The sequence below is a fragment of the Melospiza melodia genome, chromosome 15 (assembly GCF_035770615.1).
Source record: "Melospiza melodia melodia isolate bMelMel2 chromosome 15, bMelMel2.pri, whole genome shotgun sequence".
Classification (NCBI taxonomy): Eukaryota; Metazoa; Chordata; class Aves; order Passeriformes; family Passerellidae; genus Melospiza; species Melospiza melodia.
This window is the reverse complement of record NC_086208.1, coordinates 11723467-11738059: the sequence shown is the minus strand read 5'-3', so window position 1 is coordinate 11738059 and position 14593 is coordinate 11723467. Positions and strand designations below refer to the sequence as shown.

Below are 14593 nucleotides of genomic sequence, written 5' to 3'. Positions count from 1 at the left end.
GGTTGAGAGAAGCACCAGAAGCAAACAGAAGGGATCAGCCTAGTTCATCCAAAAGGTCAGGCAGATTTGGGAACACAGCCATGCTCCTGGTAGCATTTCCCCTACTGCTCCTTACTGTCTGATGAAGACAGAAAATTTCTTTTGAGCCAAATATCATCAATGTGGAAAATGCTGGGCCATGAATAGAAAGAGCAATCTTACACTGTCTGACTGAGATTTGAAGTCCAAGCAATATTATGGCCTTTGTGAACTGCTCAGTAAGAAATCTCAAGAAACACTAAATTCAGTGTGACTGGGCACAGCAGCCATCAGCAAGCCAGGAAAAATATTATGCCAGAAGTTCTTTCTTGTGTCAAAAAAAAGTCATCTCTTATGCACAATTTCAAAGATGACATGGGCTCCAGTGGATCAGAAGCCTTTCTACCTTTGAAAATTTGATGGCAGAAAGGTATTTCAGGAGCATTTACAGTTCAAGTGGTGTCCACCACCTAGCAATGACAATGAAATAGACACAGACTATGCAACTGAGAAAGGTACAGCTGATATGCATGTCAGATATGTCTCAAGTAGCCCTGAGAAACAAAGAATACAGAGGTGTATGTGAACAGTTATCAACTGTTTTTCAAGAAAACCATATGTAACATGCTGGGTAATGCTGCACAAGTGGTTCTGCACTGAGCACAATGCAAATTCAAGTACTTGGGTACTGGCACTGTGCTTCCAGAACAGAGAATACCCTACATGAGTGTACTGGCTGTGTGGATGCCCTGCAAATAAAAGAAGCATCCAAAACTATCCCATAATTCAGAGCTTCCACTCACAATATAATGGGGGCTGCCAAGGCCTGAAAATGCCTGGTTAGATACAAGAACTCCTCTTCCAAGAAATATTGAAATAATGAACATTTACACAGTAAGCTATAAAATAAACTCATACAAGTTTATTTTGGCTCAGCAGCATCATCCTTGTTTGTGTCTCAAACAGTGACAGCTAAACTTTACTCTTGACTTCAGCCAGGAGCTGTTAATGGGAATTTGGTGACTGGAAATAAAAAAAGGAGATGTGTGGCTCTACTGCTGCATTTTTTCCTATTACTTAAGAAACATGTATTGAGAAAGAGAATTAAAGCCACACCCCTAGCACTCTTATTTACTGTTTCAATTAGCTTCAGATGTTCCTGCCAAAACAATGAGGTTTTTATATTTGAAAGGTTCCAGGTTACTCCTCGAATTCATTTATGTGCCCAAACTGTCACTGGTAAAATAATGTATGTAAAATTACAGTTCAAACCTAGAATAGATTCTCTCTCATTACCTCAGCCTGCTTCCTGTTTAATGCAAGCCTAACAATCTCATCCAGCAACTTCTATATTAAGCCCCATCTTCTGAGCTGTAAAATGACTTACAATTCAAAAGGCATGAATTAAAATTCAGAATATAAAACTTCCACATTCAGAAGTCTCATATTCGTGGCAATTATTACACACAGCCCTTCTCTTACCTTTCTCCAGAGCCCTGAGGCACGTTCTAGGCACTTTTCTACTTAGAAGGGACAATGACAAAGAATTCTGATTAAATGTGTTTACAGTTCACTCATGCCCCCTCAGGAAGAAAAGCATCTTTAATAGTTAATATTCACACAGTTGAAAAGATGTGATTTAACAGGAATACTATACATTTTACAACTTTACAACTAGTAGATGTGTTTGACAATTCTTGCTGAAAATTCAATCAGTATCTGAATAGAGCCACATGCATTATTTCTTCTTGCTTTTAACACAGATTTCCCAAATGGGATGAGAGTTCCATTATTCTAAGGATTCTGCAATCACAAATACCTTCTTGTTCAAAACCCTATGATTAAGATAAAATTTCATGACTGAGTAAAAGATTTAACTGCAAAGAATTGAGAACAAAAGTAACAGGCTTAAACAAAAACATACTTATTAACTGAAGGTTATTATTAATCCAAAGTTTAAAAAAATACAACTAGCTCATAATTATCCCAAAGTTAAATATTTCAAACTAACAATTAAATAAGAAAGTTTATACTGAAATCTAAGAAAGTGCTGCCAAGTAAACCCAACACACCTAATATTTGCCTAACTTTAAACATTAGTTTTTTTTAAGCTGGGACTAAACTGAAAGCTCCCATTAATGGCTCCTTGGTGCTGTCCTTTACAGGCAGGAATAAATTGCATAGGCATGCCACAAGAAATTCATAAAAAAGGAGCATCTGACAAGACAGACCTCGATATATGTATTGCTCCATCACTTGGGGCTGGAGCAATCCCAACTACACAAAATCCATTCATTAACTGATTTTTTTTTTTAAAAATGGCAGTATCATTTCCACAAAGACCAAAATGGCTTCATTTAAATGTAGGGTCTATCACTGACTTTTCTGTATTCAGAGTCTACAAATCATGGGAAGGAAATATATTAAAAGAGTGAACTCAAGCCTCAATTCTTTAAACATACTCTATGCATGTGATTTCCATGGGACAGTGTTTGGAAGTTTAAAAATCCTCCATACTGTCTATTCCCCTTTGTGTAAAATGGGGCTAACAACACTTTAGAAGGAATTTGTGTGACAAATACATGTCCCAGGTACTCAGCTAATGAGCCGAGCACACTGAGAAAACAGCAGCACCACAGAGTTCATTCAGAATGCCATGGAAGGGTTTGGAGAGTGTGCAATCAAAGCAGCAGCCACACTCTCAGTAACACAGTTTTAACACTAAGGAAAAACCAACTTAAGATTACACAAAGTTCACATCATACTATCTTAAACAATGATGCATTAAATAGTAAGAATTCAAATAAAATGCTGGAGTTTATCATGTAGGTACATATACCATAATTCATCAGTAAAGTGATAAAGTCATGCCCAACACCTGATGCAACTTTGTACAGAATTCAAAGAAAGGAAGAAACGAGCTGAGATACAAATAATTTCTCATGGTTTTTCTGTCATGTTAACACTAGAGATTCTGAAAATTGTATTTATTGAGAAATTGTCTTGATGGTGTGAGAGCAACATGCACTCCTTCTGCCATCACTGCACAGAGATAACACTACCAGTGCCTTAGTAAAAGGCTTATTTTATCACAAAAATGTGAGCATGGCTTTCATGGAGACAAAAAGCCCAATCCTCCCCCACTGACAGATTCCCCAGGTGGAAAGGTGACTGCTTACACGGTAATTTTCCTACTACCAATGCATTTTACATACTAGCTGCAATAATAATCTCTCTCAGAGGTCAGTTTAGAATATGTTGCCAGTTGTTCAAATCCCTCTCTCCTGAGAATATCTATAATCATTTGTGAATATTTTTAAATGTGAAATTCCTAACATCTGAGAGTGAATGCACCCACCAAGAAGGGGAAGTCTGAGAGCCACAGGGTTCATGTTTTTGCTTAGTGCTGGAGCACAGGAGCTACAAACCCTAAAGAAGCTGGCACAGAACAATAGTTAGCTGGAATTGAATCCTACTGGCTGATATTCCTCCAGGGCACTGATGTCAGAGGTTCACACAAAAGACCACTAAAGACACAAAACCTCACCAGCTGCACTTCAGAGGACACCATCCAGAACTGACAAGATTACTGTACACTCACTGGTTTGAGGTTACCTGATCTGTAACTGGCTGTAACCAGAACCTCTATACTTAAAAGATGCAGCTGATCTATTTTGTTGTGTGTGTACACCATGTGTGAAGGGTCTTTTTTTTCCTTTCTGCATTCTGTGCAGCTGTTTTTCCTTTTGTGGTTCTATGTGAAGGTGGACTTAGTCACAAGAAGACTAAATAAATCAATACAAAGGAGGAGAGCCAAGACCTTGGTGCCTGCATTCACTAACACCAGTAAGGCACCACTGCCAAGCAAGACATAATGTGCTTTTCCAAGTGGACTGTTTCAAGTACTCTTCCCAACTCTTTTGCTAGCACGTGGCCAGTTTGCAGTTTTCCATTATCATCCACATAAAATTTCTGACACAGTTACCATAGTTACTAACAAAGAAATACAGTCAGTGGAGTATTTTACAGATAGGGGGACAACTTAGCTGTGGATGCAGGATCCACACCATGTGAAAAGGCAGCACATACTTCAGAGAAACACTGGTAAGCAGCCCATACTCAGCTGGTAACTGAGTGTCACTGACCTCAAAATCTACAGTTGGTTGTACTCAGAGACTTGACACTTGAGGTGACAAAATAAATCAAGGATCAAACAAAGAAAGATTTTTTTCATCCATTTACAAAAGATTCTGTTGTTTTCTAACACCAAATAAAGGAAGGCTTGACCAGAACCAACAAACAAACACCCCCAACCAAACCCAGAAAAACCTAGACTTTGAAGTTACTTTAAAAATTTAAGGTGAAAAGTTTATACCCACTGACTTTTGCCCTTGAAACCATTTTTAGCTTCTTCAGTGGAGTCTTCTGAGGAGCCTGACAACGAAGGTGTGTTATTCTTGAACAAGGAGCTCTGATTTACAGCCTTTTATTTTTCCCCCTGAATATCTACTCTCCACATCATAGAAATAAACTACACTTTCAGCTGATGACACTCCTCAGCAGTTCTCCCACTTGATTTACACCTTCACATTCAACTCTTCATTTCTTTAAGTGACAGAGATGACCAAAAAGAAATGATTTTGAGGGCACCACTACTTACTATCAACAGACTTAATTTTGAGAGAATGAAATCTATTCAGTTTGTCTTTTAAGCATGAAAATTTATGTTGGCTTGGAATATGGAAGGTGCCTGCTAGACCTTAAGAGGTTAACTTTCATGTGCATTAGATTTGCTGATACATTTATTTTCTGTTAGTGGTAGGTTGGGGCTGTTTTGTGGTTTTGGTTTTTTTCCCATACCCCAAACAAGTTTACCAGAGAACTCATGAAAAAGGGCACATAAATACAGGAAAACATATCTATAAAGAAACAGTTTCATTTATGAAAGACTTACTTGCTATTGAAATAAAAAGACCATCTAAACAAAATATAAATACATTTCTGAACAGCATATGTACAAAAAGAAATAATATAAGGCTTTTTTCCTCATTTCAAAAAGGAATTAATCAAATGTCTTGACCAAAACTTAACCTTTTCTGCTTATTATTCCAGTCTGCCACATCTACAGGAAATAGATCACCAAAACAGATGGAATGAATAGATATTTTTACCTCCCAGTGGCTGAACACCAGCTGTGGACTGGCCAGGCCACTGGTTCTCTTCCTGATTTCATCAGCAAAGCCAAAGCTTTCTGCTACTGGCAGGACTGCCTTAATAATAAACACATCCGTGCCCTCCTTCATCTCCTCCTGCAGCACTCTGCCTTCCCTTTTGGACAGCACAGCATACACACGACCTGCAGAGACACAACTCTCATCAGCTCACCAACATATTCACATCCTGAATACACCATGAACAGAAATACAGCAATGTTTGTTCAGGAAGGCTCAGCTTTAAGTAAAATGCATAATTTTTTTTTGGCTAAAACTCTTTTTTGTAAGTCAATTAAATGGACACACTAAATTCAAACAACATATTCTGCTATACCATGTGCAAAACCATCTGAGTAACATCTAATACATTGTTACTGCTGGATGAATACATCTATGTCCATTTCATTTTTACAAGGCACTTTGCTAGATTATGTGCCTAACTTGCACTTTTTCTTATAATCAAATATTTGAGAATCATTACTGAGAAGTATTGTTGTGTTTCAGGAATTGTATCTAAGCTACTGGTAGAAATTTGCTTGGATGACCATATCCCTACATGGTACTTGCCTCAGATAGTGCAGAGCTATTCCAACCACAAAAAATAGTTTATCTGAAATACTACATGTTTATTAAGTTTAATGAGTTCAACAGGTTTGTTAATAAATTCAGTCTTAAGTTAGTCATGGATAATTTCAATTTTCCTTCCCAAGTTTATATTCAATCTATTGAAATACTGCATGCATGTCATGAAAAGTAGCTGTGAAAATGCCCATGTTTGACTTCATAGTAGGTATCATGTTTTTGAAAGTAACTTACAGACAAAAACTAACAAATACATTTGTGTTGATCAAGATAGTAAGCACAAGAAAAGCACTTAAGAACAGTGTCCCCCCTCCCTGCTCCTCACCTCAGCTTCAGTTTGATTTATTGATTGTTTGATGGAAAAAGTTTTATATTCTGAGAACACAGAAGACTTCACTTTTGCAGAAGCTACCACCTCAGAAAGAAGCAGGCCAATATGGAGATATATTAAAATTCCCAAGGTATCAATGTATGGAATGCCAAAGGAAAGAACAAAGATACAAAAGGCAGTGGTTTGACACATGTCAACTGCCAAGCCTGGCTGCATTGAAGGCCTGCTTTTCACACCTCCTAATGAGGATGCAATTTATTAGTTGAAGTTTCCACAAGAAATATTAAACCCATGAATTTGTAATGAACTAAGTGCATGTCCATGGCTATTACAATTCACATTCATTAGACTGTACTAATTCGTTTGCATGTCTGAGTCCTAAATTGCACTCATTAAATATATATATATATATGCATTAAAAAGCCATGTTTCCATTTGGGTTTATGGCACAATAGATGAGCCAATGCATGTTTATTACTTCAGTGTAAACAATCATGCCTTTTGGGTATTGAGTAGTTTGGAAAACAGCAATTTATACAGTGTTTCTGAGGTTTAAAAATTGGTACCTTGCTTATAGCTTGATTTAGAGACTCAGAAGCAATGTGCCAAAGTGCTTCTGGAACAGGAACAATACACAGTCCAGTTCTGACAGCTGTTAGTTATCTTACACATTAGGAAAGTGTCTGAAATGCCAAAGTTCCCTGCCATAGTAGGGGATGTTTAGGGTAATGTGCCTGTAAGCCCATGGCAGCACATCCTTTGCCAGGGCTACTACAGGGTACCTCCAGCAAAGAGCAGGATCATGCATCTGCACAAAACAGTTGCTCACTCAAAGGCATTTATCTTCATTACAAAAACTGTAATTTTTGGTCTTTGGACTGCTATCAGTATGACTGTGTGCACAACAGCTGACATTTTTTACAAGTAACCAAATATTTAATTATTGTATGTGGGATATGCTGCAACTTGTGCCATGATTAGTACAGTCAAAGTAAAATTGCTGATAGCTTAAATACATTGGATCAGAATCAGCATGCAAGCAACTCCCATGGAACACTCCAGGAACAAATACAGTTAAGTGGTGTCACAAGTAGGTCATAAAAACAAGTTTAAGTAGGTGTAAGTGGTAAGGTAATATCAGTGACACCATTTGGCATGCACTGGGTTGAGAAACTTGCATACCAGAAGGATACAGATGCTACTTAAAAATACAAATTTACCAGCTGGACTGCAACAATAATTTAATATTCCTTTTCCTGATTTTATTTTTGTATTACTGTATTAAAATATCTTGATATGGCATTTTCTAAGATCTTGCACTCCCTTAATAAACAGGAGAGGTTTCCCTTCTCTTCATGGAATTTATGCTTAATTATGAGGCACAGTGCTGATATTCATGGTTACCAAAGCTGACCTTACAGAAACTCTATAGAAAGGCAACATTTTGTATCTTGCATTTCACAGAGGTGCAGCATTGTTCTTTATGTCTATGGTTCAGACAAGCAAGAAGAATGCTGAATTCTCATTCAGAATAGTGTAAATATTACAGGCATACCAAAGCCATTGGAGAATCTACTGGAGAACTATAAAAGACTCCTGACAAAACCTTCAATGAAGTCATACCTTCTGATTCAGTCTCACCTTAGAAATCAGAAGGGAAATTCTTGGCAAAGGTTTCTTTTGCCAGTCTTACCTAAAACTTCTGCAGTAGCCATGATTTCACAGGTGTACATTGCTGCCATGAGTCTCTGTGGCTTTGCCTGCAGAGCGTAACGACAGGCTTCCTTCATGGTGGCAATCAGCTGTCCAGTGAAAGGGCCATAACAATCTGCAAGTGGTAATTCTCCTTTGTGCTTATTCACTTTCTCAGGTGAGTCTGTGCCACTTTGGTTCCTGTCCTGGTGTTCATTTGCACTGGGACCTTCACCACTGCAACTGCTTTCTAGAGTATTATCTTCATTTTGCTGATGTTCTGTGGTATCAAATTCCCCTGAATCCTGCCTACTATTTGACAGACTATCTCCAGCTTTACTTAATTCCCATTTTTCCACTGAAAAACAAACACCCATGAGAGGCTCTTCACACATGGGACCTGAAAGTGTAGCCAGCTGAAATCCACTCACTATGCTGTTGTCAAAGTCTCTGTATTTACCTACTTCTTTCACAGAATTCCCAAGGCACTGCCACACAGATCTTTTATAGCCCCCAAAATTATGTAACAAAATATTAGGCCCACACTTCCGTGGTCCAAATGACCAGATCTGATCAACTGCATTTCTCCACTTTCTTCCCTGAAGATTTTTCTCCAACTTTTGTTTGAATTCTTTGATTCTATCAAGAGTCTTCTGATTTATCTCATGTGTTTTTTTCTCTTCATTCAGAGATGTGTTGAGCTGTTCCATAGTTCGAATTAAGTCACTGTTTTCTTCAAGAAGCCGAGTTACCTCCTCAGGGAGTGGCATTGCTCTCACACTCAGAGTAGCTTGTTTATTTGGAGTATTAATTGTAACAAGCCCATCTGAATCAACCTGAATTCCTTCAGGAATTTTATTTTGGTCTTCTTTTGTTTGGTGTATGACAGCAACTTTCTGCTGTTTTCCTATTTCTTCGTTCACCATGTCAACTTTGGGAGGTCTTGTTATGGTCTCTCTGAAGGGTATAATAGGAGCGGACACACTGATCTGCACCTTTGCAAACCTGCAAAACAAAGTTAAGAATTAGTTTAAAATCTTGAAATAGTTTTAAACTTGGGGGTGGGAGGTAGGGCAACAGCCTTAACACGGAACAGATGTTCATGAAGAAATCTGATTGCAACATAGATTACTAGGTAATGCATTTCAAACTCAAATTTTATGTACTTCAAAAAAGAAGCACTGCCTTTTATGTCTTCAGAAATATTTGGAAAGGAACTCAAGAAAATAAAAGCAAAAGCATTGCAATGCCTCTGCATAAATCACTGGTTCACCCACATCTTGGAAAGTATGTGCTGTTCTCTGCCCTCAAACGAAACAGAACTAGAAAAAAACTGAGAATAAAGATGATCAAAGGAACTCAAGGACAAGAAGCCTTCAGATGTTCCAAGGGTGCAACAGAGACCTACAAAACCACATGGGGTATGGGAAAGGCTGACCAGGATTAACTGACAACCAAACCACAAAGGGCCCTGGACTGAAAATGACAGAAGCCTGGGAAAGCATCACAATTACTCCAGTTTTACTCCTCCTATCCCTGCTGTTGGCCACACTGCTCAGACAGAGATGGACACTTGGTGTAAGCCAGCACAACTGCTCACACAGGGAGATGCCCAAAGAAGATGAAGCACTGAGAAAGCCTAACAGAGCTTTGTCTGATAATCACAATTATAAAAGCTTAATGCTATAAAGTGATGCTTTAAAGTCAGGTGATTTTAGGTATGTCAAATGTTGTGAATGACAGCAAGAAAAAAGGAGAAATTATTATTCTGTGACAGACTCAAAGATCAGTGCTGTGTATCCTCCTTAACATCCATGAGCTCTGAGCAGGATCATTAAATGACAGCAGAAGGACTAACCAAAATTTCCTATGTTCCAGTAAATTTTGGCAGTGATAAAAAAAGTTGCAGAAGAAAGGCAAATACAATTGTAAGATTTATTTCCATGGGAGTCAGAACGAGGAGAATTATCCCTTTTGCAGTTCTTTCCAGAATTTGCATTATACCAAAAAACCAAACACAAACCCACCCATATGTCACCATTACCTTAATTCTCTGTTTCTCATTCTGAAAAGGGTAACTTAATCCCCTCATGCTTAGTATTTGCAATGCTTCTGGGAAAGAAATGTCTAAAAATTTCTATTGTACAATGCAGAAAATAAAATGTTGAAAGTTACAAGGTCTAATTTCTTACTCTATTCAAAAATAACTAATTGGGAACAAAAAAATATAAATTTGGTGAAATCAAGCAGAACATCCATATTTAATGATTTAGATGAACACAGATGACTAATCTTTTAGTTGTTTCCATGTCTCTTCACATCTCTGACAATAAGTGTCACTTGAACATAATTTTCTAAATACACAGTGGGAAAGCTAAAATTAAATATGCGCCTTTGAAAAAGTCTGAATAAAATCTTGACAATGCAATGTAGTTTGAATTCAGCAGAACCTCCCCAACTGCTGTAACATGTCCAAAAGCATCAAATCTGCAAAACCCAGTTGATGCAATTGTGGTAGATGCCAACATCAGTATCCTGCTCTCTTACTTCAAGTGGGACTCAAGTATTTTGAAAAACCTTTGCCAATATTTTGGAGGAAAAACTTGTGGGTCACATTTTAAGGTTATTATATGCTGTCTTGATCCCTAGTTCACTCTTTCCATATTATGTGCACTTAGAACACGTTAAACATTTATACAGAAACAAAGGGCACAGTTCAGAGCATAATTTCTCCTTTCCACATTTTAATAGTTAAGTAGTGCCAGTTTACCACTGTCAGAATTAGCACAGAATCCATGAGGAATGGAGCAAGACAAGAATCCCATTCTGGAGCTTTTCTTCTACAAAATGGGGAGAGAAGGAAGGGACAATTCTTGTCCCACTGATGCCTTAAGTTTTGGCTTTCATATTTTCCAGATTCTGTACTGCATTCATATATAACTCTGAACTTCATATAAAGTGTGAGCAAGTTCTCTTCAGTTTAGTTAGACAAAATCCTTTCCCAGCCCCAGAACCAAGGACACCACTGCAGCTTCAGGCCCAAAAAGTGTAAACAGCAGTGAATTGAGGAGAGCAGTCTGGGAGGACGGGACTTCATAATCTGAAGCTGCAATTCGAAAATTAACCCCAATATGGAAATGGACCAAAACTTACAAAAGTGTGAAAACTCTTAACTCAGAGTCCATCCTGGGTGTAGTCCTCGCCAGGCTATTGTAGTGTCCAAGGTGTGTCCTCTGAAGGCTTTTTAAATAAATACCTATTTCATTTCTTTACTCTGTCTAGCCTCTGTTCTAGGTAGCCTCTCAAAGCTTCACCACGAGCTGGTGTGTGAGGGATGGCAACTAAAATGTGCCAAATCCTGAGAGATTTAGAAGGAGCATGAGCTCCATAGTGAGCACACCTGCTCCCAACTCCTTTTGGGAGCTGGAACCCAACTGAGAAATCATGAACCACAGTCAGGCAGGACAATGGTGAGAGCCCAGCTCATCTGTGCCTCCAGGTGTTTCTTGTTTCTGCTCACAATGCCATAGGCACAGGGGTGCAAAATGGTCACTTTTGACAGGCTACCATTCTCTTAACAAAAGACAAATTAGATGACAACTCATAAAAACCTCCAAAATCATGTACATTAAACACAAGTTTAGGGATGAAAATGTACACAAATGAATCTAAGTAAGTCCTACTAGCTGCTCACTATAATCCTATTATCCTGTCATGGAGTATTATTTTAACTTTCTTTTTTTCAGATTTGGACCATTGCCAATAATAAAATCCTGCTATGCAAACTGCAGCTGAAGACAGGCACAACCAGTTTTGTTCAAACACATTACATTTGAGCAACATGTATCAATAAAAAATAATAATTTTTTAGAAGCAGTAAAAATACATTGCAGTAAGTTGTAATGAGAATAACCATTAAAACATACATCCAGTTTTACAAGTGATCCAGTCTCATTTTCATAAGAAACTACATTTCTCTGATATTAACTAAAATGAGTATGGGTGCAGTAAGATAAACATTCAACCACTCATCAGGTTTGCTCTTTGGTTTACGAAGAAAATGCCAGTAAATGTATGTGGCAGAAATATCAGAAATGCTTTAGTAAATGAAGTTACAGGATGGGATTGTTACAGACATCTGTTCTTCTGCCATTTGAAGAAACATTAGAGGATACTAAATATATGCATGTGTGCTTGCAAAAAAAATATAACTCATGAATGAGAACAGATTAACCTTTGAAAAAACAATCAGTGAGAAAAGGCACAGGATAGAGTGTGCACATACAATTTTGGTCTTGGTGCTTTATGATTTTTTTGAGTTCAGACATGAGTCCCTCAGTTTTTATTTTGTACAAATACCACATTACATTCTTAATTAGACTTTTGAAAGTACTGCATTTCGTAATTTCTAGAAAGTGCCCCAAGTCTGTGTTAGATGTATAGAAGTAATGAACTAGTGGCTTCTGCCAAACTACAGATAAATTTTATAGCTACAAAAAGGTACATTTATGACTCAATGGTAAAAACTGTTTGTGGATAAAGCTCTATTTTACCAGAATATAAATCAAAGATATCCATCTGACAGAGAAATACAACAGACACCTACTGAACTAAAAATATTTCTTCCTCCTTGCCCCTCTAACCTTTCTTTCAGGTCATCCAAGCAGCGCTGAAGATGAACTTCTCCTGCTGTCACCAGCACATGTTCTCCTGTCTCCTGGATTAAAACCTGCACACATGGATCAGCTTGGTTTAAAAGTTTCATCCCTCTGACCAGCTGAGGCATATCACCTGGCAAAACAGGGTATTATTAACAAAGGAATACTGGGAAAGGAATACTCAAAATAGGATAGACTTAAACTGAGAAATAGTAACACTCATTTTTATGGAAGCTTGAACACAAATGGGTATTTTAGGAATACACAAAAACTTTCAGTGGGCAATTTTCTGCTTATGAGTCACACAGAGCAGCGAGGTTTGAGAGCACCAACTGAAAACATAAGCTGCACTCAGCATTTGTCACCAACAATTTACGTACTGATGACAAAATTCACATCACACAAATATAACCATATAACACCACACTTCAATGGATTGCACATTTTTTGTTTACACAGCTTTACAGCAGGTTCAGTAGAACAGGTCACCTATTGACTATGACTGTGCTATGTTGCTTCCTATACACAGTTAACTTCAGATACAGCTCATGATCAGCTCACACCCAATAAAACCCCTGAATTTTATCAAAATTAAGTGATTAAAAAATTCAAGACTTCACTCCTCATTTTCACAAATTATCAAATTATAACCTTTCTTATCTATGACAACTTTTTAAAGTCATCTTTCAGTAAATAACTTCATTTCCTTGCAATCTTATATAACTAAGTGTAGCAACTTCTAAACTGCTAATGCTTAAAATGCTCCAAATAAAAAAATATTAACTTTACTAAAATAAAAGTAAAAGCATTCCATATGGATTACTTAGAAGGCATAACTGCAAATAAAGCACAGGAAGGATTTTAAAGTAGCTGTAAGCCACTAGAAAGCTTTAAAGTAATTAAAATCTGAAAAGAGGAAAAATCAGGAATGTGAGAGCTTTTCAGTGAAACAAATCACAGCTGTCCCTAAAATGAAGGTGTTTAAAATGAGCTGTCTTAAAGTTAATGGAGAATGAACAAGCACAGCTGAGTCAAATTTGGCTAGATTACATCAAAGCTATGCATAAACACCCCATGTCAGCAGCCTTTCATAATGAACACAATTTAAAGAAATTAATTAGGAATTCTTTTTTTATTTTACACAGGCAGTAGAGAATACCCCAGGGGTTTCCAGGAATGTATATTCATATTCAGAAGGAAGAGTGACATTAAAGTTGTCATTCACTTGGAGACTATTAAAAGAAATATGATATTGTTTATTGCTCAGCTTGTAAGGGTGTAACAAAAAAATATCCATGAAAAACAACAAAACAAATGAAAAGTGGAAAAACCGCAGTGTTATTTCACATGGCCAACAGAGTTGAACACAGACTTTTAACTTTGTCTCTGCATTTAAGCTCATGGAATGATGAGCACTTTTTTTCTTTTGAAGCTTATGGCAATCATAAAGGAAGATTTTGACATGAGCGTGAAGACATGCAGTAATTTTGTAAAATGTACATTGAGAAATAATTTTTATGAGTCATTTTTCAACATAAGCAGATGTAGTTTTGAAGCAGGTCTGATGTGGCAGTGCAATGCACACATGTAAGAACATGTGAAGGCCACCTCAAGACTACGCACAGCTCTCTGGGCAAGTGCATTGGCCACATTTTGCTTGTCTTCCTGTTATTGCAAGCAACAGTGAATTTTCAGGAGACTTCTGCACATTTAACCACTTTCAGGCCCCCTAAAAATTTAGTTCAGATCATAAACTCAGAAGCTACTGAGGAGGAGAAACTAAGTAATGGTGCAACAGTGAACCAGCTTCATTTCTTAAGGAACAAAAATTACCCCCAAACTGGTCAGTAGTTTTAGAACTACATTCCTTTAATATTTTGAACTTAATACTACAATCTGCAGAACCAGTAATTTCCAATACTTTCAAAACTGCTTTAACAAATGTAGGATGTACAATATATGATTATCTGTTACTCAAACACATGAAACAAAGAGCTGCCAAGCTGTCCAATGGCTCTCTAAAAAAACATGTAATCTCAGTGTCAGAGTATTTTGCAACTGAACATAAAGCCAGTTATTTTGGTTCTACCAATGCTACA

The 14593-nt window shown here is 37.4% G+C and overlaps 1 protein-coding gene across 1 annotated transcript in view; it reads right to left on the bottom strand.

Moving 5' to 3' along the window:
• The window catches only part of EFL1 (elongation factor like GTPase 1), a 63089-nt gene that overhangs the window by 5481 nt on the left and 43015 nt on the right, over positions 1-14593 (bottom strand). Inside the window, exons 17-19 of the mRNA XM_063169813.1 lie at positions 12480-12627; positions 7838-8841; positions 5190-5374 (exon numbers count right to left, since the gene is read on the bottom strand). Of these exons, the coding sequence (XP_063025883.1) occupies positions 5190-5374; positions 7838-8841; positions 12480-12627 (1337 nt within the window). The remainder of the gene's footprint in view (positions 1-5189; positions 5375-7837; positions 8842-12479; positions 12628-14593) is intronic.